The 24,069-nt window shown below is 43.8% G+C and overlaps 1 protein-coding gene across 3 annotated transcripts in view; it reads right to left on the bottom strand.

The window, feature by feature from the left end:
- BRD8 (bromodomain containing 8) overlaps positions 1 to 24,069 on the bottom strand; it is a 378,782-nt gene that overhangs the window by 63,083 nt on the left and 291,630 nt on the right. For all 3 annotated transcript variants that reach the window (XM_069244463.1, XM_069244464.1, XM_069244465.1), the window contains 3 exons: positions 11,326 to 11,394; positions 10,822 to 10,999; positions 7,386 to 7,490 (listed from right to left, as the gene is read on the bottom strand). In XM_069244463.1, coding sequence (XP_069100564.1) covers positions 7,386 to 7,490; positions 10,822 to 10,999; positions 11,326 to 11,394 — 352 coding nt within the window. The remainder of the gene's footprint in view (positions 1 to 7,385; positions 7,491 to 10,821; positions 11,000 to 11,325; positions 11,395 to 24,069) is intronic.

The raw sequence follows: 24,069 nt of genomic DNA, 5'->3' as shown, positions 1-24,069 counted from the left end.
CTTTGGGTTCCACCGGCCTGGTCGACAGGTCAGACAGAAGCTGGACAACCAAGGTTTCCAGTGACTTCAACACAGGTTTCTGACACCACTTCATCCCTATACCTGGGCTTCCAGATGTAGGTAGGACGGTCTTCTAGGTATCCAAGGGTGGGGGCACCCTCCAACCTTCTTTGTGCCAACTGGTTTCCTCAGAGCCAATGGTAAAGGTTGTGAATCCATAAAAAACAACTGCAACAGCCCTTTGTTAGGCTATGGGACACCCGGGTTGATAACAACTCTGCACCCGGGCACCTGTGGTATTTCTACTACTTACCTCTGGTAATTTCCTACCATAGGTGTACACCACAGATTGAGCCAGCCTCCAACACAGACTCATTCAGGATACAGCACACCATATGTTAGTGCATCACGGATATCTGGGATAACCTAGATAAATACACTCTGAAACAATATAGGCAATAGCTGCACCGCGAGGGCAACAAATCTGGGTGCCTTTTAGCCTGGATTTTGCGCAGGGAGTGTAGTTGCTCTATTGTGTCATATCTACATACCACAGCCGGTACTAGAGTCACCTCCAGGATGTGATTGCAATGAGAAATGCGACTTTCCACGTTAAATATTGCATTTCACAGGAATGCATGGGTTCAAAAGGTGGACCCATGAGTCTTGTTAAGACGATGTTAAGGTTCCATGAAGGAACTGGTGGTGTTCTTGGTGGTATAATTCTTTTTAGCCCTTCCATGAATGCTTTAATAACTGGTATTCTAAATAGAGACGATGAATGAGTAGTTTGTAGGTAAGCAGATATTGCTGCGAGGTGTATTTTTATAGATGAAAAAGCGAGGGTTGCTTTTTGCAAATGTAGTAAGTATCCCACTATGTCCTTTGTAGAGGCATGCAATGGTTGGATTTGATTGGTATGGCAGTAGCAAACAAATCTTTTCCACTTAGATGCATAGCAGTGTCTAGTGGAAGCTTTTCTAGCTTGTTTTATGACCTCCATACATTCTTGTGTGAGGTCTAAGTGTCCGAATTCTAGGATTTCAGGAGCCAAATTGCTAGATTCAATGATGCTGGGTTTGGATGCCTGATCTGTTGTTTGTGTTGTGTTAACAGATCTGGTCTGTTGGGTAGTTTGACATGCGGTACTAGTGAAAGGTCTAGTAGAGTTGTATACCAAGGTTGTCTTGCCCATGTGGGTGCTATCAGTATGAGTTTGAGTTGGTTTTGACTCAATTTGTTTACTAGATATGGAAGGAGAGGGAGAGGGGGAAAAGCGTATGCAAATATCCCTGACCAACTCATCCATAGAGCATTGCCTTGTGATTCGCGGTGTGGGTACCTGGATGCGAAGTTTTGGCATTTTACGTTTTCTTTTGTTGCGAACAAATCTATCTGGGGTGTTCCCCACATTTGAAAGTAATTGTTCAGAACTTGGGGGTGAATTTCCCATTCGTGGACTTGTTGGTGATCTCGCGAAAGGTTGTCTGCTAGTTGGTTTTGGATCCCTGGAATAAATTGTGCTATTAGGCGAATGTGGTTGTGAATCGCCCACTGCCATATTTTTTGTGTTAGGAGACACAATTGTGTTGAGTGTGTTCCTCCTTGTTTGTTTAAATAATACATTGTTGTCATGTTGTCTGTTTTGACAAGAATGTATTTGTGTGTTATTATGGGTTGAAAGGCTTTTAACGCTAGAAATACTGCTAACAGTTCTAGGTAATTTATATGAAATTTTGTTTGGTGTACGTCCCATTGTCCTTGAATGCTGTGGTGATTGAGGTGTGCTCCCCACCCTGTCATGGAAGCATCTGTTGTTATAACGTATTGAGGCACTGGGTCCTGAAATGTCCGCCCTTTGTTTAAATTGTTGCTGTTCCACCATAGAAGCGAGAGGTATGTTTGGCGGTCTACCAACACCAGATCTAGAAGTTGACCCTGTGCTTGTGACCATTGTGATGCTAGGCACTGTTGTAAGGGTCGCATGTGTAGTCTTGCGTTTGGGACAATGGCTATGCATGATGACATCATGCCTAGAAGTTTTAGCACAAATTTTGCTTGTATCTTTTGGTTTGGAAACATAGCACTTATTACCTTGTGGAATGCTTGAACTCTTTGTGGACTTGGAGTGGCAATTCCTTTTGATGTGTTGATGGTTGCCCCTAGATATTGTTGTGTCTGACACGGTTCGAGGTGTGACTTTGTATAGTTGATGGAGAAACCCAGTTTGTGAAGGGTTTGTATGACATATGTGGTGTTGTTTGTGCACTTTCTTACTGTGTTGGTCTTGATTAGCCAATCGTCTAGGTAAGGAAACACATGTATTTGTTGTCTCCTGATATGTGCTGCTACTACTGCTAGACATTTTGTGAATACTCTTGGTGCAGTTGTTATTCCGAATGGCAACACCTTGAATTGGTAATGTATTCCTTTGAGTACGAACCTTAGGTACTTTCTGTGAGAAGGATGTATCGGTATATGAAAGTACGCATCTTTTAGGTCTAATGTGGTCATGTAATCTTGCTGTTTGAGCAGTGGAATGATGTCTTGTAGTGTGACCATGTGAAAGTGGTCCGATATGATGTAGGTATTTAGTGTCCTGAGATCTAATATTGGTCTTAATGTTTTGTCTTTTTTTGGAATTAGAAAGTACAGGGAGTAAACTCCTGTGTTTTTTTGTTGTACTGGTACTAATTCTATTGCATCCTTTTGCAGTAGTGCTTGAACTTCTAGTCCTAAAAGTTCTAAATGTTGTAGTGACATTTTGCGTGTTTTTGGAGGGATGTTTGGTGGGAATTTGTGGAATTCTATGCAATAGCCATGTTGGATTATTGCTAGTACCCAATTGTCTGTTGTAATCTGCTGCCAAGATTGGTAGAATTGGCTTAGTCTTCCCCTCACTGGTGTTGAGTGAAGGGGTTGTGTGACTTGAAAGTCACTGTTTAGGTGGAGGTGTTTTTGGAGTTTGGAATTTTCCCCTACTCCTTGGGAATTGACCCCCTCTATATCCCCTGAAACCTCCCCTTTGGAATGAACCCTGATAGGGTGTGGTTCTTGTTTGTTGGCTGGTGGTGTCTGTGGGTTGGCCACGAAACCCCCCTCTAAATGGAGTTTTCCTAAAAGAGCCTCTGCTCTGCGGGGAGTAGAGTGCGCCCATGGCTTTGGCCGTGTCTGTGTCCTTTTTAAGTTTTTCAATGGCTGTGTCCACTTCAAGGCCAAAAAGTTGTTTTTCGTTGAAGGGCATATTAAGGACAGCCTGCTGGATTTCAGGTTTGAACCCTGAAGTGCGGAGCCATGCGTGTCTCCTTATGGTGACAGCAGTGTTGACTGTTCTTGCTGCAGTATCGGCTGCGTCCATTGAAGAGCGGATTTGATTGTTCGAGATCGTTTGTCCCTCTTCAACTATTTGCTGCGCCCTTTTTTGGTATTCCTGGGGAAGATGGTCTATGAGAAGTTGCATCTCATCCCAGTGTGCGCGGTCATATCGGGCTAGCAGCGCTTGAGAATTTGCGATGCGCCATTGGTTGGCTGCCTGTGATGCGACTCTTTTTCCTGCCGCATCAAATTTTCGGCTTTCTTTGTCCGGAGGTGGGGCGTCACCAGATGTATGGGAATTTGCTCTTTTGCGAGCTGCCCCTACTACTACGGAGTCAGGTGGTAACTGCGAAGTAATAAACACTGGGTCTGTGGGTGGTGGTTTATATTTCTTATCCACCCTTGGGGTGATGGCTCTTGATTTTACGGGCTCTTCAAAAATTTGTTTTGCGTGCCGTAATATCCCTGGTAGCATTGGGAGACATTGATATTGGCTATGTGTAGCCGAGAGGGTGTTAAATAAAAAATCATCCTCTATAGGATCGGAATGCAGTTGGACATTGTGGAATTCTGCTGCCCTAGCCACCAGTTGCGAGTATGAGGTACTGTCCTCTGGCGGTGACGGCTTTGTGGGGTATGAATCGGGATCATTGTCCGGCACTGGGGTGTCGTATAAGTCCCAAGCGTCTTGATCCTTATTATCTTGACTTATAGTAGTTTGCGCTGGTGAGTGCATTTGTGGCGGAGTTTGTGCCGGCGATGCCTGTTGTGGTGGAGAGGGCGGAGGCGTGACTTTTTTAACTACTTTGGCTTGTGGTTGTGCGTCATCCTTGAGAAATCCGATCCTTCTTTTTCTCATTATTGGGGGAAGGGTTGATATCTTCCCTGTGTCTTGTTGGATGTACAGTCTCTTTTGTGTGTAGTCTGATTCTACACTTTGGAGCTCTTGTCCAAATCTGTGCATCTGGCCACTTATTCCTTGTTCCTCTGTGTAGGAAGGAGGTGTGGAACTTTTCGGCGCCGAGAGAGAATCTTTTTTCGGCTTCGGTACCGACTGAATTTTTGTGGCTTTCGGCAGTGTGTCTCGGTGCCGATGTTTTTCGGTGCCGGCATCTTGTTTTTGCTTCTCGGAGCCGCTATCTCGGCTCCGAGGTTGCTCCATGGCGGTCCCTCGACCGGAGTCGGGTGTCTTCGCTATGGGCGTGCCCTTTTTTGGCGCCTTCGACGGGTCGCCGGTTTTATGGGTCGAGCCATGGCCTGTTCGTCTTACTCACTGTTTGTTGTTGTTGTTCGACGTCGGAGTCTCCGGATTCTGAGTCCGGAACCGAGAATGTTTCCTCTTCGTCGTCGAAACGTTGTTTTGTCGGCGTGGACGCCATTTGTAGACGCCTGGCTCTTCGGTCCCGGAGTGTTTTTCTGGACCGGAAGGCTCGACAGGCCTCACAGGTATCCTCCTTGTGCTCGGGGGACAAGCACAAGTTACAGACCAAGTGCTGATCTGTATAAGGATACTTACTGTGACATTTTGGGCAGAAACGGAACGGGGTCCGTTCCATCGGCTTCGGCGTCACACGCGGTCGGGCCGACCAGGCCCCGATGGGGGATCGAAGCTACCCCAAAGTCTTCCGATGATCGGTGTCGATGTACCTAACTATCCCGATACCGAACGGAACAATACCGACGCTTTCTTCCGAGATTCTGACTAACTTTCCGAACCGAAACACGGAGCGAAAAGGAACACGTCCGAACACGACAGCGGAAAAAAAACAATCTAAGATGGAGTCGACGCCCATGCGCAATGGAGCCGAAGAGGGAGGAGTCCTTCGGTCCCGTGACCAAAAAAGACTTCTTCGAAGAAAAACAACTTGTAATACTCCGAGCCCAACACCAGTCAGCGGACTGTGCTCAACATGTGTATCTGCAGCAACATATGCCATCGAACTATATAATTTCAGTCACGGCTGGAGGGTGGATACACCCAACTTGGGGATTTGTACCCTGGTGAGATCTTCATCTCCTTTCAGGAGGCGTGCAGAGAATTCACTCTCAATCCTGGCCATTTCCTGCATTATGTTAAATGCGCAGAAATAGTCATAGCGACCTGGCCAACACACCCTGCAGCACCCAACCCCTCACAGACACTTGGGATTTTACTAACTTACGGCTCTGAGTGAAATTTATTAACACTGTATTACAGAGCTATACACATTGAAGCCACCGGACAACCTCCTCTGGCACGCATGGCATGGGACTTAGATTTAGACACTACCCTAGAAGATGAAGCGCATGTCCCCAAACCACATGGATGAGTGCTCCTGTTGTGAAGCCAGTGGTGCTGATTTTATGCACCTAGCATGGCACTGCCCTCAGATTCATGACTTCTGGAAGCAGGTTGTTGAAGACATAACGCGCAACACACACCTACACATGACCTTTTCCCCTCAGTGTTGCCTTCTGGGCAATATTAAATGACCAAAAGGCAGGAAGATGCCTTATAGATTCCTACACCTCATGCTGGTGTTGGCCAGGCGCATGCTCGCTATTACATGGATTGGTCAGCGGGTACCTGCAATACTGTAATGGCACAAAGATGTATTGGAATGTTCACTCACAGAGGAAACTCACGTGACACTCAATAGACGAGACGATTAACTGATTGGCGATTTAGACCTGAGTAACACACTCCTTGACCTAGATTCAGATCGTACTTCAATGAAAGAAAATAGTAATGATGAAAGTGAGTGATGAAACACAAAAGGGAACACCATTTCCCAGTCTGTCTGCAGTCAGGGTGTGGGGGGTCCTGGGGTATGAATATGCTTGAATACTGCGGAATATTATGTACTTGAAATATGTATTGTATAGAAATCACGGGTCTCTGTGTGCCCCCGCGTATCATGCATGCACAACGGTCTGCTGTTTTTCTTTATATTGTACCACAAAATTGAAAAATAAAGGTTTACAAAAATAAATAAAGCTCTCTCCATTTTCTAAAGTAATATACAAGACTGGACGCTGATGTTAATGAATGCTATTTACTATGTCAATTGGAACCAATTTTCTAACCGCTTCTACCGTCTAGAGTAAACCCAATCCAAATACTTAACTAACCTAATGGAGTCGAGTGTCTAAAAGAGTAACAAGACTAAGCACCTTGAGTGTACCAGTGGTAAACAACAGGACCCATACACCCTAGTAAAAAATGACTGCCTCTAGACCCCAAGAAAAGTCTTCATATTGTGTTTGTTTTGTCCTGATTTTTATTTACATCCCTTTGCCTAATCATTTTCTCCTCCGTTGGCAGTATCAATGATGCGTACACATTATACCTGAGCCCTATATACTGCTGTTGGAATACTACAGGCTGAATTACAAGTGGTCCATGGTCCTATCCTTCAAGGTAAAGTGGGAATCTCTCGATCAAGTGGTCACTTTAATTGTAGAGGGGACAGCCGATCTGAGGAGGCAACCTACTTGATTACCTACCATAAAGTTATAACACCACCGGCCCAAGCAACAAGACTTCCTCCAGCTTGTATACTCAACTTAAGACAACCTGAGAGGCATACTTTCTGTGAGCTATTCTCTAGGCAAACTTCCTAACGGGCAAATAAAAAGCCTTCAACTATGTAGACAAAGGACAAAATAAGCTCTTCTTTCCCTCTGTCCTGCTCACTATAAAACTGTTGTAAAAAACATTATATTGAAAGGTTTTAAAGGTCTGAGGCCTTCGTAAATTGCTGAGGAATTTGTAAAAATACCGAATGCTTCTGGTTAGTCACAGTTGAGAATGGGAAAATTTGGTGGCTCTCCACAAATTAAAGGTTCCACAGCACCAGTGAGCCACATCATAGCTACAGTTTGATCCTGGCAGAGAGGACAATGGGTGCACTCTGAAGCTTATTGTCACGTTAGCTGACACAAATCATTCTATAGGCAGCGGTGCAGTAGTGAAGGCCAAAAATACAAAATGCATTGTCATTTCTCAACAGGTACAATTGCTCTGTGACTACTTCCTTGTGGTGGTAGCTGTTGTAACCAAAAGCCCAGTGTATGGCCTGGCACCTCACCTTCTCAGAGGCATCCTGCTTACGTGCAGAGTCTCTTCCCCGCAGGCTTTTGGTGCTGATGCCAGACTCCGAGGTCTGCATAATCAACTGCGTAGCCAGAAATTGCTGCGAAAAGAAATGTGAAGACTTTAATTTACAGCCTGAGTTTTCCTTACCCTTGCCTTCCCTCACCTTTGGTGAAAGGTTTTGGAGTATCCCTAAACTGTGGGGCCAGTGTGAGAGACATTCTTGACAGTAAACTGGTGGCGCACATAAGTGGCTCAATGCGTATAGTTTACAAGGGAAATCACTGAAGCACTCCCATAAACCGCAACATAACATACCCAGAAAATAGCACTATTCTCAGCTATGGCATGCAATGCTTAGAAATACACTAAGAGGTGAATATAAGACAAACCAATCACTTTATTTATTAGGTGCAACAACAAAGCAGACACATACATAATGAACACTATCACAAAGTACAAACAGTCAAACACTCTTAGGCAGCAACAGGAAGAGATATATAAAGTGCAAGTGTGTTAATTTGAAAATTAGTGAAAACAGAAAGAAAACATTTGCATACAGTGTGTAATACCAAAAATTCACTTACGTATAACAATGTTTTTGCATTTTGGGTGATATGACAAATTCATTTTATTTGCATTTTGTATACAACAGAAGGGCACAGTAACTCAGCACAAGATGGAGGATCCCTAAAATGTCAGAGGTCCGACCATGGCTTGCAAAAGCTACATCTCTCAATTCTACTTGGTTTGTTTCAGCCTGCCCTATGTTTCCCATATTGGTGTCAATAACCTGTGTTTCCCCTGGAGGGTCTCCTAGATTTGGATAGTAGAGTCTAGGGGCCAGATGTACGACCCTCAGTGTTTGCAACTCACAATTTGCATTTTTTTCCAACTCCCAACTTGTGAGTCGCAAATACTGATTTACAACAGTCTGAGACACTGTTTGCGATTCACAAATGGGTTGCAATTAATATTCAGGAGGCAGGTCGCAATTTGAAACCCACTGGGAATAGCCAGCACTCGCAGGAATGGTGGCCTGCTGGGGTCAGCAGACCACCATCCATGTCTGTAACTGCTTTTTAAATAAAGCTTTTTTGTTTTTTTGGAAATGCAGCCCGTTTTCATTAAAGGAAAACAGAAAGCATTTAAAAAAAAAAAAAAAAAAAAAAAAGACAGGTCTCTCTTTTTTTTTTTCAGAGGAGGCACTGTTCTCTGGGATAAATGCCTAGACACCACTGCCTGCTCTTAAAAAATATTAGTGCCATCATTCACAAAGGGGAAGGGGTACCCAGGGGACCCCTTCTTGTTTGCTATTGGCTTACTGCCTCCTTCACAGAGTTGGTAAAGTATGAATGTTGTGCAACCCCAGTCCGGTTGCAAAACATTCATAAACGCCAGTGCGATTCGGTATTAGGAAGGGATGTCCTAAACATGCCTCTTCTTAACACTGAATCGCGAAAGCAAAACGTGAGTCAGTAACAAGTTACTAACTCGCATTTTGCCTTTGGTACATGCCAAAACGTATTCTACTGGTCGCAAACAGCTCAATGAGCCGTTTGCAACCAGTAAAAATGCGCTGTACATCTGGCCCTAGGTTCTACTGGAAAGGGGTGTACCAAAAAAGCTCCCTCCTCAAGAAGACAATGGCTACTGTCACGTCATTCCAAGGTATGGAGTGGCTGTCAGACAGTAGCAATTAAATGGTTGATAAGCACTATATGCCTTTTTACATGCACCTCTGATGGAGTGCCTGCCTACCCACCAACCATAATATGCAATAAGCACAGGAACCAAATAGAGGGGTCCTTATTTTCACTAATGTGTGTGTGGGGGCATGTAGAGTGTGTACATAATGTAGTGTGTGGTGTTACATATGTGTATGTGTATATGTTAGTCCATGAAGGTGTCAGAGTGTGAGGGGTTAAGAGATCTGTCACACATTATGTGACAATTTTGGAGGACTTTTATGTATTTCTTTTCACTACTGGTCCCCAATATCTATACAAGCTGACCACTTTTATACATCTCAGACACTCAGGTATGGGATGATAATAAAAGATGTCCATCCCAACAGATCTCTGTACTTATCTCTCCGTCCAACCATGCCAGCCCACTGTTGTAACCAGACAAGCACACTATATCACATGAAATACCATACAGAGACCTGCAGAGCTGTTCAAAGATACCAGCATGCTGAAGACAATAAAACTGCACATCTGTTTCTTACATTTCATCATTCAATACCCTGCGTCCCGTAACACGATTAACACATCTCAGCAGTCATCACACACAACATGGAACACTTCCCACACAGGATCAAAACAAAAACAGCATCCTTCCAACTACACACCCTACATGGTGTAGCATGCTTCGGCACCCCACATAGGGGTAGTAAGTGCTACATAAATGCTGCAATGCAAAACAGTACAACGTGAATAGTGTCCGCAGAGGACAGAATATGTGGTTCTGTAATAGGACTAAAGTTCTCTGCTTTGCAAGATTCTGCCTCCCTATCATTAATGTTTTCCTAACCTGCCCTGTGTTTAGACTTGTTCATGAGCAAGCCTCTGGACATTAGCTGCCAAACACCAGAGCCCAGCCGTATTGCAAGGAGGTACACACAAACATGGAGACTGGAGGTTGGCTTGAGCTGAGTGTAGTTCAGTGGGCAGGTACTCATAAACTGTGCCCTTAGTGGGAAGGCTGATTACTGTCCTGCCTCAGTAAAGTTTAGCACAATTCATGAATTTCGGACTTGTCTTTCTCCAAGGAGGCAGTGGGGATTCTCCACAATCATTGGCAGGAGAAGCATCATGTGGCACATTTACATTCTCCATCTTCTTTCTGGCTGTGGCTACAATTACAACCCTCAATACACCAGATGTTATATATGTTGAGATCCTGCAGGCAGAACGAAACAGCATCTGTAAGCGAGGCCAGTGACACACTGGCAGCTAGGCAATAAATTATATCAGAGCTGCAGGAAATATTCAGCTGTACTCCATCAAACACTCAATACTGTGCCAAACCTATTATACGGTCGGTAACCAATGACTGCACTATAATCTAAGATGAGCTGGGCTTTGCAGAGAGCGGTTTACTGTAAAAACTATTCTGTTCACTTCAGGACTGAGGCTGTATAAAGTGACAGTGATGGCTCCGTCGCAAGCAAGCTTTGACCATGGGTAAATATGTGGACGTGATTGATCTGGGTGCAGATCCATTTGTGGGTTGAAAACACTCTCTGAAAGCCTAGATCTAACACTGAAGGACTTCTTAATCCTTCTCTCCTCATACTAGCAAACTCAAACTGTCTCCCCAACTCCCTTCAATATACTGTGCTCTGATACTCTACCACAAGAGTGATTCTACATAAACACACAAACAAATCCATACACACAAGCACACAGAGGATGGCATCTTCTCACCTGGATTTGCTCAAGGACGTCTCTCTGCATCTCCACCGCCATGTGATAGACGTCATGATCTGAACTGTTGTACATGACTGCATTCTGAAACATCAGCATGATGTCACGCTGGAACTCGGCCGTGGTGCGAATCAAGCTTGTCTCTATGTTCTTCTTAATGGTGGAGAGATCCATGGGTCTGAACACAAAGCAAACTTAAAAATGTAGGTCACACATGGCTAGATCACACTGTACCTTAAAAATGCCCCTCCACCCAGCACCCCCCAGAAGTGTTCTTTTCTGCCTAATCAAATTTTATTGAGCTCACATAGCTGGGTGTGCCTAGTGCCCCGCTTCTCAAAATAAAACCTCCACTTCTCTTAATCCACATCCCCCAATAGCTCAGCATAGGAGCAAGAAGTTCTTTTAAACTCCCACTACTGAGCAACCACATAAGGCTCACCTCTGACCCCATCAGCCCTTGTGCACCCCACTAGTTTCTCTTAATCTTGCACATCACGTTACCTCTGGACAATGCTGTGGTACCCAGGGGCGATGTCATCAGTCACTGGCTGAAGGAACACATTGGCATACCTGTATGGTAGAATCAAAGACAAAGACTGTGGGAAGGAGATCGAAGGGGAGCAAGTAAGAACCAAAGGCACAATTAAACAATGAGACTGGAGAACACACACATTACATGAAAGGTAAATTTTCCTGGAAAATCCAAAGATACGTCACAAATGAAGACAGCTCTAAAGTTCACGTCTACCGGCCACCAGGAAACCTTGATTCTTGTATATCTTGACTACATATTGGAGAAAATACCCCTCCCTACCCAAGTTATTACACAAGGCAATTTTAATATTAACCCAGTTCCTTGCTCATCCAAACTATAAAACATGTATTCATCCACTAAAATTTTAATAGGAATTTACTTGATCTGATTCTGATATCCAAAACATCTCCTACCATTACTCACTCAACACTGGATCATGCTATTTTACCAGTCAGCCCTAATCACTTCCACCCCACAAACAAACACATATTTTACAAAACACATTGTCCGACTGTCCCGCCAGCATTTCTAAATCAAATAACTAACTTGTCACTCCCCTTTGAAATCATCTTCTTTTGAACAATTCCATGATGTAATGACCATAGCTTTTCACTTTGGCTTTCTTCTCAGGAATTTAATCCCAGCATCTCCCCCTCAACAGTCAAATGTTTAAAAACAAGAAATTGTGCAACCATTCAAGCGTGGAGGGAAGAACCCACCAGCAAGAATCCCCACATTTTCCAACTTCTTTTAAAGTATTTCATTGCAGGGGCAGCTCCTTTGCAATGGCGAAGAAGCGTCGCCCACCTGGCTAAGCCAGCAGCATGTGTAGGGAGGGGTTGGCTGGGCCATGGGAGAGGGGAGCAGAGTGGAATGCACTTAAGCATGCATGTGTGTTTGGCCGGCCGCTTAGATCGGCCAAACACACATAGGCACTTAGGTTTCTCCGACCCGGCTGTGTTACACAGTTGCATTGGAGAAACTGCCCACCAGGCCACTGTACAGTGGGCACCACAGGCCCAAAAGGGGGGGAGAGGAAATGGGGGGCCTCCCCCTCAGGCACGGACGGTGCCCCCTCCCCCCACAAGTCAGTCTCCAAGCCCCCAGGCTGCCAATCACGCTCTTCAGGCCTGTCCCCCCACACCCTACCTGCGACCAAAGAGGCCTCAGTCCGTAGGGCCCAGATGGTCACCTCGCCACCGTCCACTGCCTTGTTGCTCAGGAGGGTGGCCCTCCTCAAAAGCCTGGGTGCCCCCTTAGCATTGTCCTCCACCATGCAGGGGGGGGGGGGGGTAATTTGCCATCTTCTCCTGGCTGGCGCTACCAGACTGGCAGTCCTAAGGCGGGGGGACTGACCCCAGGGCCCCCTGCAAGGGTGTCCCTGCTCCAGGAGCCGCCGAAGCCCAGGAGCACCGTACACGCCACCCACCATCTCAAGGCCAGACGGGTACTGCGGGTAGGCGTGTCGCACCAGTTCTGCCTCCTTTCCTCCCCTGCGACAGCCGGGTCTGCCCTGTCCTCCGGCCGCCACTGCTGGTCCAGCAGCCCCCAGGACCGTTGGGGTCCATTCGGTCAGGTAGGATTCGGGTGGATGGATGGCGGGCTGCGAAGCCCAGTTAAAACGTGGCAGCCATGTTGGCCTGCGTAGCCACGCCCCCCCAGAAAGGTGTTTTTAAAAATTATTATTCTTTTTTTTAAATTCACCCCTGTGCATGTCCGACCCCCTGCCCCCCACCCGCTCCTCCCCTTGAGATTTGCGGCGGGTGCAGCTGTTAAACTGTCTCACCATCATCCTTACTTCTCACAATCTACTTGTCACCAATCTGATATCTGAGTGCTGCATTTTACTGAAACTGCTTTCTCACATCTGAGCAAGCTCAGCCCACGATAATCACATCTCCTCTACTTCTTGATCTCTCTGCATCATGTGATAACCTTCATCACACCACCTTACTACTAATCAACCTCGATATGACTGATTCTGCAGTCAACAAGCTTACATTCGGCCTCCCTGACCATACCTATTGGTGCTCCTCCCTTGTCTTCTCCACTTCTCTGCCCGGAAGCATCCCACATTTCTCAATTCTATTATCCCTCCTCTTTCCCTTAGCAAATTCACCTCCTCTTTTGGCTTCTCAGAAAGTTCTTTATGCTGGTGTTACTCAAATCTTCATTCCATTCTGTTTTCACCCCACAGCTAAAAGGAACAAATCTCATGCCTCACAGTCATCAGTTACTGCATGCGCATTCGCTCAAATTGAATTCTTCCACAAACCAGCATAATATATTTTCCTGGCATGTCAGCATCCCACCTCTTTCCTTTTCTCTTTACTTACCCCATTACATCCTGACAACAACATCCTCTGCCAGAAACCTTGGTGTGTGTTTTTGTTGTACAACAAAAATGGAAAAGTACATAACCAACAGTCTTATATACAAGATTCCAGTCATTATACAAACGTTAACATTTGCACAGACACTTCTTTCCACACTGTAAAGATACTTTCAATTCATTAGTCTTCAGCAAGCTGGACTATTAATTTCATTTTCCTTATATTTCTCCTACCATCTGAAAATGTTCTAAACTTTGCTTCCTGGACCCTCTATAATATTTCCAAAAACATACTCACTTCTCTCTACCACCCCCAAACTGGTAGGCGATCGACAAAACAAAACTACTTACTAACTTCTAATCTTGGTCTTCAAAGTCATAACTCACACTGCCCAGCTAATTGGTGGCACTAATTCCTTACAACTCACTAACAATCTATGATCCTTTACGTAGTAGGTTGTAATAACCTGGGGCACTACAATGTTATCCTATATGGGGGATCAGTATTTTCCACTATCTTTAGTTTTCTTACTAATAATTTACTCTAAGCTTGGATAGAAATAAAAGTCTGAGTAAAAGGCAATCTTCTTAGGCAGGGGTGACAAACGGCATCAAAAACAAAGAAAACATATTATTGGGAAACGTATTTGGCGATGACTGTATAAAACGGGCTAAACAAAGACTCTGTAAGGTATTTCCGGGATAAGGCGAGCTTGCTGATTTTTGTTTATTAGGGAGGAACAACCAATTGTACGCTGCTGAGTGGTTATGGACAGTAGTATGAAAAATAGTACTCTGAAATTAGTTTTACTTCAGTATGTCCAGCATATTAAACTATGATGTTGCTACCTCTCTTTCCTTCTTTTAAGATTTACTTTTGTGAGATTTGCAAAAATCAAAAAGTAAAAGTTACTTAAACTCTGTAACAATATTTGTATTTGATACATATTCTTCCTGGAGATTCCTCATCCTAAGTATTTCCTCTCAAGCTAAAACTGAACCAGACAATGTTCTTCCTCAGCTGTAGCTCTCTAACACCACTAGGTGGTGCATGTAGCCTTAGCCATGATATCTGTATATAGCAGGCACCTACCACAGTGTGGCGATCACTTCCTAATTCTATTGTCGCACCCGAGCGAGACGTGCAGAGAGGAACCAAGAGAGCATCCATGACAGTGATGATAGCATAAAAAAACACGTTGGTGTACCCCTCAATCTTATACATGGCTCTGACTCATCAAGGAAGGAGGGTCAGTGAGGAACCTGCAAGAAGATTATGTACCCAGCAGAAATATCATTACCAAAGGTGAGTAACTTTTACTTCTGACAGATACATCTTCCTACAGGCTACTCAGCTTAAGAATGAATATCAATGCATTACCCTCCAGGAGAAAGGAATGAGTACTGACACTTAACTTACAATCTCATGCAGCTAACCATGGCAAAGTATCCATAGCTGACTGGTTAGTCTGTGAGGCAGTAATATTTAGCAGTCATATACAGGACGACCAAATGGCCATCCAGCAGATGTCAACCATAGGAATTCCCACAGCAAGATGGGGTGAAGTACCTACAGCCATGGTCGAGTTGGCACACATACATTCCGGAGGGTCTTTCTTGGCCAAGGTGTAGCAGGCCTTAGTGTGCAGGATTATCCAGTATGAGAAGTAATTCTTTCACCATCTTACCTTATCTGTATCAGACAAAACCCACAAAACGTTGGTCATCCACTCTATCCTGTCGAATGGAATCAATGTAGTAGGAGGTGGCATGCCTGATGTCCACTGTCTGCACAAATTATTCCTTCTTAGTGGGACGATTGAAGAATGAGGAAACGGTTATTGACCAGGCCACATGAAAGGCACAAACCACCTTGGGTCAGAAGGCTAGGCAGGTACGGAGGGCCCACTTGTTTGAACTGAAAACCATGCACTGGAGATGAACTGAGAGGGCCTGAATCTCTTTGACCCTATGAGGCTGAAATGACTGGTACCAACAACACTGTATTCAAGGTAAGAAGTCGAAGTCAAACAGGACAACTGTGCATGGTCTTCATTAGGATGCCATTAAGGAAGTTAATGCAAGAGTCAAACCCCACTGAGGAAGAATGAATGGGGTGTGAAGAAATAGGTACAGCAAACCTTTCAGAAAACATACTGGCAATGTAAAGAATGAGGACTGTTCAGGGAGACCCATGGACTGTTCAGGGAGACCTATGAAGTTGAAAGTGCAACAAGGTAGCCCATGTCTGTTGCCACTGGTAGCACTTGCTTTGCAAGAGATCATAGGAAATGCAGGGTGTCAGGCAGACATGATTTAAAAGGATCCAAAACTCCTGGCTCACAACTGTACAAATGTGTTCCAATGATACACATAACTGGATTTTGTAGCCGGTATTCTGGCAGCCAAGGTGTAATCTCCATCTTTGTAAGGGGAAAAAAAAGGAATCGAGCTGGCATTGCTCAATATGCAGAAGTGCACCTGCAGCATCTGCAGATTAGACTGGAGGATAGACCATCCTGCTGAAACAAAGTTTAACTGGCACAGAAGAGGAGAAGGCAGCCTAAATGCCAATAGATCATTGTATCAAACGTTTGTTGTCCAACCTGGGGCGATCAGGATCTGCAGCTTCCAACACCCCCTCCCACCCCCCCAACATTTTCTGCTGGACCTTCAGCAGAAACTGAGTCAATGGGAACACACAGAAGACCCAAAAAGCAATTAAACCTTAAGACATCACCCATGAGCCATATAAAGGGAAATATAGGGCACAAATCAAAGATACCTAATGTTCTGGGTCGTGACAAAGATGTTTGTGGTTGGAGACTCTATTCTGGAGAAGATCCCCTCCTCCATGAGTCAGGTGTAGGTCCCACTCACAGTCTTCCAATGATGAGCAGCCAAGAGTGTCCGCTATCACGTTGAAGGAACATACCTGATGGATGACCTCTGCAAATAGCATCCAAGCCACACCAACATGCTTTATGATGTAATAGATGGTTGAGGTTTTCTCCCACATGATCTGAATGTTGATCTCCGAGACAGAAGGAAGAAACAACTCCATCACAAGATGGACCATTTGCAACTCCTGCATATTTATGTGCAGATGCTTCTTCGATGCGGAACCAACGCCCTACATCATCAATTTGCCCAGTGACGCAGTGTCTGTGATCAGACCTCTTGAGTGGAAAGTTCCATCCCCCAGTGCAGGTTTAGGCACACTGACTGGAAAAATCTGCTGCTAGGCAGAGAGGCTCCTTTGATGTTGAAGCCACCACCACCACCACAGGCACAACTGGAGGTACCTCATCCAGGTAGTGTGTGCAACCAGCAGTATACTCGAGGCCATAAAGAAGAACAGATGCAAGATTTGCAGGACCAGGAGATGTGTTTGAATCAGAAATCTTTGAATTATCTTCAAATATCCATGATCCTGAGGAGAGGGGTAGAAGAATGTCATGGTGCTTGGTCTAGTGTGCAGCAAAACATATTGGTTCTGTACTGCTTACCAGTGGTTCGCGATAAACAAAGACGATAGACAAATAGTTCTAAATCTAAGGTCTGAGCTAATAATACCTTGCCATCACTTGAACCACATGCAGTACAGGACCTGTATTCTCAATGTTACCTGTCAACTGAAGTCAGACTTATGCCAGATTCTGTTATAGCATGGGTACTCACAAACATTTTCCCAGGGGCCACAAAGTTTGGTCTGTGGTGTGACCGAGGGGCGCACTGATGCTAGCAGCGTGGCAATCAAAGGGAGGAGGGGGCCCTGGATGGGGAGGGGTTGTGGCATTATGGTGGGTGCAGGGGGCAGCAAAGCATATAGATCTAGTGGCTGAATCGCTCAATGTGAAACCAGAAAATGTCGCATTAATCCCAGCTTCGTCACTTTACCAAATTGTGTGATCCTAGGCAATTGGTTTATTTCACGTTCCCTTCAGTTTCTTCATTATTGTAGGGAGGAGGACTTCACAATGCATGACTTCAGTATGTGCGCTGTGCGAAGCCTTCTCCTGTGCTTGATTTAATAAACTATGAAGTTATTCATGTATAATAGCAAAACAGGCCAATCAGAGAGTGCAGATAACTGACTTGCCTCTTAATTCACTATTGGCATTGTTATCAAGTTGGGGGCAAGAATGAATGTTCCTGAATTTATGTTTTAAATCTATTGTTCTTAAAAAAAAAAAAAAAAACACTTCTCCATGCACTGATATAATCTGATGTAGTAAAATGAAATGGTCCTGTGTGTAAATGAAATACACTTTTTGAATTTTTAAGAACCCTTATCTTAGTTGCAGACATTTGCTGCAAGATTTCTTAAAAAATGAAAGTGTTCCTGCAGTTAAGCGGTTCAGGACAAATTCCTTTCTTCCTTTCTTTATCTTCAATAGTGTTTAAATAAAGTATTGCCTGTTGAGTCCAGTAAACAGCAGCCTAGTGCTACTGCTGCCCTGGGGGCCGCATGTAAAGGTCAAAAGGGCCGCATGCGGCCCCCGGGCCGTACTTTGAGTATCACTGTGTTATAGTAAGTTTTAAACAACAAATGTAGCTGACTCTTTAAACTAAAATACCGAGAGTTTTGGGCCCCTTTGTTGACCAGGGTTTTTAATATGGTGTGCAGGGTTGGACCCCATATATCATGGCAAACTTCTGTAGTGGTTCCAATTTTTCAAAAAGGCAATACTCTAGACCCTAGGTGTTATCGGCCAATATCGCTGCTCGACTCCTCCTCAAAATTAATGGGGAGGGTGGACTTGGAATGTTTGATCTCTTGGGTGCAGGAGAAAAAAAAATCTTTCTTGGGCCCAATATGGTTTCAGGAAAGGTCTGGGCACTATTGAGCAGTGCCTGAACCTTTATCTTCATAAGGCTAAGTACAAGTATGGGAAGGGTGGGTCCATTCACTTGGCCTTTATGGACTTGTCTAGTGTTATCGATTATGTTAAAAGGGAAAAGCTCTGGGCAATTCTTCTAAACATGATTTTTGATGACGGCCTAGTAGATCTCTTGAGACGCCTTCACCAGGGCCAGAGGACAAAAATAAGGTATGGGTTGAATGGCGAGACCACCTCCCATTTTGGTGTAAGTCGGGGTGTGCCCTCGCCCCCATTCTATTTCTTTTATACATTAATGACCTAGAGAAAACCTTGGTTTCTACAGGAGATGATGTGCCCTGCATACACAATAACGCCATTCTAGCCCTACTGTATGCGAATGATGCAATCTTACTGGCGAGGACTGCAAATGGGCTCAAACTGCTAGTGGATAGTTTTGTTGAGTTCATGAAAAATTTAGACCTTGAAACCAACTGCTCGAAGACCTTTGTAATGGTTTGTGACCCTAAAAATACCAAGACGCACCCTGGCGGATAGTAGAACGAACTTTAACAAAAGTAGGTTCCTTCTCATATCTGGGGCTAGAATTAGACGAAGCATGTAGTTGGCGTCCCTGCTTAAAAAACAGGGTTTTATGCATGGTGTATACAGTGGGTATCACCCAGTCCCTGGCTGCCAATATAGGGTGGAAGCCGATTGCCTCCATATTGGACGTTTATAAGAGAAAATGTCTGCCTGCTGTGACCTATGACATGGGGTTGTGGGGATATAAAGACGTTGGGAACCTTCAGGTACAGGAAAAAACGATTCTGTTGCCGGTTGTTGGGTGTCCCGCCTTCTACTCCCCATTTTTCTGTCCACCAGGAATTGGGTCTTGAATACTTACAGGATAGAACTAGCGTCGCCCCGTTGGAGCTGTGGTGTACAATTTGGCTTAATAAAGAAGCCGTCCACCCCAGCTGATAATTCAGGATTGCCTTCTTAGTGATCCCGCTTGTTCAATCCCATGGATGAAATATATCAACGGACTTCTGAATGAAGTGGGGCTGCCAACATTTGTTTAAAAATCCGCATCTGATTACCAAAAAAGACAAAATGTGGATATGTGACCGCTTCCGTGAGTTAAGGCGGGCGGTTCGTGAATCAAATGAAGTGGTCAAGGTAACTGTCAAAGATTACTGTATGGTACAAATGTGCCCGGACCCAGCCCCTTATTTATTGTTTGTACATAATGTGTATGAGAGATTGCTTTTGACCCACTTCAGACTAGGGTCCCTTCACTGGTTACTGTCCTTTCCTCTAAGAAAATTGCACTTGGTACCTCTGTTTCGAAATTATAGCTTTACCAATTGCAGGGCTGCTTTGCTTGTTCTTCGTCATTTAAATGATTACGAGGTATGTAGCTCTGTGGGCCATTTTTTGACAGGAGTGATGGCCTGTCGTAAGAGGATGCTGTTTTAAAACAGTTGGGATGATTTGTTTGTAGGCGAGGACCTCTAAGTGTTTTTAATATTTTATATGTTTTTACATTTCATGTGATAGGTGTTTGTTTGAATTGAATATAGGGGAGGACCTAAAAGTGTTATTTATATTTTATATGCCTCTTTATCTCGTGTGAATTTTAGTATCTTGAACTTATGTATGGTCTCAGTGATTTGTTTGTATGTTTTCATTGGTGTTTGTTTTGTAGATAATATTATATCCGAATAAAGAAATAAATAATTAAGTACTCCACAAAGGCATTTAATGACGGGACCAGCTCTTTTTCCATAGTCTTTCGATTGCATTACATAATGTCTTCGGAAGCTTGATTTGTGAACAGTATCTTATTCTTTCAAGTTTGGTTGTCTGTAATTATTTCCACAATGCAACAATCTTCAAACACAAAAAGGCTGTTTTTACAAAGAGTACTGGATAGACGTCCAGGGCTCTTTTTAGTTAATTAAAAGAAACTGGCCTATTAAGTGGGAACATAGATAACAACAGAAGCAGGCTAAAATCTGAAAGATGACCCTCTCAATCAAGGAAGAGAAGAATAACTTCAGAGAAAATAGAGACATCTTTGAGAATAGCATTCTTTACATCATCAGTTACACAATTTAAAATATTTGCTGATAAAAACCCAGAAAGCAGTCTTTTTGCAGTTGCCATCTAATAGGATCAGGCCGCTTAAATTCTCACCATTGCACTTTTGTAAGTTCATACCAGTCATCAATTCTCGTCTCCGCTTAGCAGAACATGTGAAATAACTGTAAACTTTGGTCACTCGATTAACAGTATCAAAGTCCATTCTCCCTATGCTGTGTTTGGCTGCGTTGTGTAATATATGAGCAAAACAATTGCTCTGTATTATGTGATCTTCAAACTTCTTTCTGCCAATAATGTTAACACACTAGGATTGCACTCAAAACTGACACTTGTGATATCCAGGCTGTACGTAGGTTTGTTAATTTTTACTTTATTTGTTTTGCAACTGCAGGTTTAACTAATCCCCTAGTAATCATCAAGTAATCTATTACTCCATCCGCAATAACAAAGTAGATAATAACCAACTGAAACAATTTTCTGTTCACTTTGTATGAAGTCTCACTCTCAATGGAGAAATGTCCTCAAGTGTTTGGTCCAGTCAGGGTCTGCAGACACTAATTGGTTGAAAAAAGACGAAACACACTGAATGCTATGAAAGTGGGCTTCAGTTTCTTAGAGCTCGTTTTACAAGCTACATAGCAGTATCAAAAATGTAGTAGCTTTTCACCACTAAGACGCCAGTGACAAACAGAAAATGCTCTACTGTATATGGTACGTTTAGCTTGCTAGTCATTTTCCTTGCAGCCCGCCAGCCAGTGAAAATAGTTTTTCCACTCTGCGATAGACACACAATTGCCTCCTTTTCCTTGGGTCTACTCTTTTTGTAAAGCTGTCTGACCGTGTTTTTGGCAGCTCCTGTAAATTTAGCACAGTACCTCTGCAGTTTAAAACTACAGAAATTCTGGATTCTTAGAAGCAAAAGCAATTGTATTGCTTAGTGGTACTTCTGATCTCAACCACTAGGATTCCTGTACACACATATCAAAAAGAGGAATTGGGGGCTTACTGGAGGTACATATTATAACATTTTATCTGACAGCTGGCCACTTTGCTAGAATTTGAATGCTGGAAGGAAACAGGAGTGGCATTTCAATATGTTGTGCTGCTTCGTGCAAATAATAAGGCTTACCTGCTCTTATGAGCGATCTAAACAAACTGATGTCAAGCTTACTTTAACTGAGGCAGATTTAAAACCAGTCTTAACTTATCAAAAACTGTAAAAACATGAAAGTGGACATCACCTTCTGATTTAGTGTCACCTTCTTTGCCTATTGAAAAAAGGACAGATGATGGACGGAATGCTGGACAATGCAAACATTCACCCCCCAGTCACAAAGATCTAGGTTTAATCCATCGGTTTTTTTGTCCACCACACCACCCCTGTTTGGACCCAGCCATATGGAAATCAATCTTGGCCCTGGTGCTCATGGGAACAGTCCAACCCGAACTGCCAAGCCAGGTCCTCCCTGGACTGGAAACAAGCATCCTAGGACCGGTTTCAGGGTATCACCCCTCATCAGCTAAGCTAGCTTGAATCCAGTGGCGCAGTGAGCACGGGACCCACGTCTGGGCATACCCTTCCCACTGGGGGCGACAATTGCAAAAAGAACAGATGATGGACGGAATGCTGAACAATGCAAACATTCACCTCCAGTCACAAAGATCTGGGTTTAATCCATTGTTTTTTTGCTCACCACGCCACCCCAGTTTGGACCCAAAACTGATGGATTAAACCCAGATCTGTGACTGGGGGTGAATGTTTGATTTGTTCTGCATTCCGTCCATCAACTGTTCTTTTTACCTTCTTTGTCCATAGCACAAACCACTTCCATTTTAAAGAATAGATCTTAGTTGTAGGGGGCTCTCTAGCAATCGTCAGGTATGTTTAGATTACAAACTTCTAAACCTCAGTGAGCCAAGCAGTCACCTGAAGGGATTGAAGGCTGTGGTGAACTATCTTTGGTGAACTATTTGTGCCTTGTTCCTCGACAATAATTGGACGCCAGTCTTGAATTGCACTGGAGTGTGGAAGAACATGTTCCACATTTCCGTGGATCAATACTATTGCAGTGAACCGTGAGCCACCAGCATCACTTTGCACTTCTGCCTCACTTGACTGTGTAAAGGATCCAGAGATTCAGTGGTCTGGAAGTAATGTCGTACATAAACCTTGTGGCCCAGCGCATTATTCAAGATTACAGGTAATACACCTTCTCCCAAACGGGGGACATTGGAGTTTTGTTCCATTATGGACATGTCCCACTGGAAACTTCCACACCTTTTGAACAAAAACTCCAACCACAATTTCTTGTGGTTGTTTGACTTCTTGGTGCTGAGGTGAATTCGCCAATTCATTCTATAAGCCTGGCACACGTTCTGCTGAGAGATCCATGCTGTGCTCAAGAACCCACAGCTGAAGCTTTTGAGGGTCCTGGTATATCAAAAGAGATCTTGTTCCTCCCTTTTTGTGAATGTAATACAGTGGTTCTCATGTCAGTTTGCATCATAAAAGTTTTTATATTTGGATAAGAAGTCTTCCGAGTTAGTTTGAATGCTCAAAGCTCGAGCAGACTGATAAGAGATGACTGCTCTTTGATCCTCTGAAATGCAGGTTTTGTACATGCATCCCACAAGACGCTAGTCACATTTGATGCTTTCCCCTCTCCACAGACAGAAACATTATTCCTTCTGGAGCAAATTCTGGCTCTAATAAATATGTTCTTCGATAGACTTAGGATTGATTTCCTTATATTAAATGTAAAACCCAAGTTTGTCAGTGTCTTTGATGGCTTTTTTGGAATATTCAAGGCTTCCTGGTGAGTAGGTGCTCTGAATAACCGATCATCTGGCTGAGGGTTGACAATGCAATCTTTTCTTCAAAGATAAGCCACATCAATGCCAAGCATTTAGGGAAAACTAGGGACTCTGCCTTCAGCCCTAGTATAAACATCCTGAGCTAGAAATGGTAGCAAGCACTATGAAACAAAGTAATTTCCTTTGCTCTGAATGTATTGGAATGTTGAAATAAGCACATATCAGAAAGGCCCTTTCATGATGAACGGCAGTAATACATTGAGAATGATCAAGAGAAAAATCATTTTTTAGGGATATTTGTAGAGACGTCTTAAATCTAGGTGCGACAGCCAATTGCCTGATTTCTTTAGTATGAAACAAATCTCAAATAAAATCAGAGATTCTTTCCTGAAGCTTGCACTTCCTCTACCGCACTTTTTCTTACCACCTTGAAAATCTCCAAATTCAGTACTCTTAGATGTTTGTGCTTCTCCTACTTTATAAAATGAGTTAGTGATTTCTCCAAGAATTCTAGAATGTGTCCACAACTATTGTCCAGTACCCCAGCTGCCTGCAAAGTTTTTTAAGAAGCAACCTTTTCTGTCTCCCAGTAGCAAGAGGGGGTAAAACAGCATGGTCAAGTAAGGATTGAC

The sequence above is a fragment of the Pleurodeles waltl genome, chromosome 7 (genome assembly GCF_031143425.1).
Source record: "Pleurodeles waltl isolate 20211129_DDA chromosome 7, aPleWal1.hap1.20221129, whole genome shotgun sequence".
NCBI classification, from domain to species: Eukaryota; Metazoa; Chordata; class Amphibia; order Caudata; family Salamandridae; genus Pleurodeles; species Pleurodeles waltl.
Note: the sequence above shows the minus strand (reverse complement) of the source record. Positions and strands in the feature narration are given on the sequence as shown.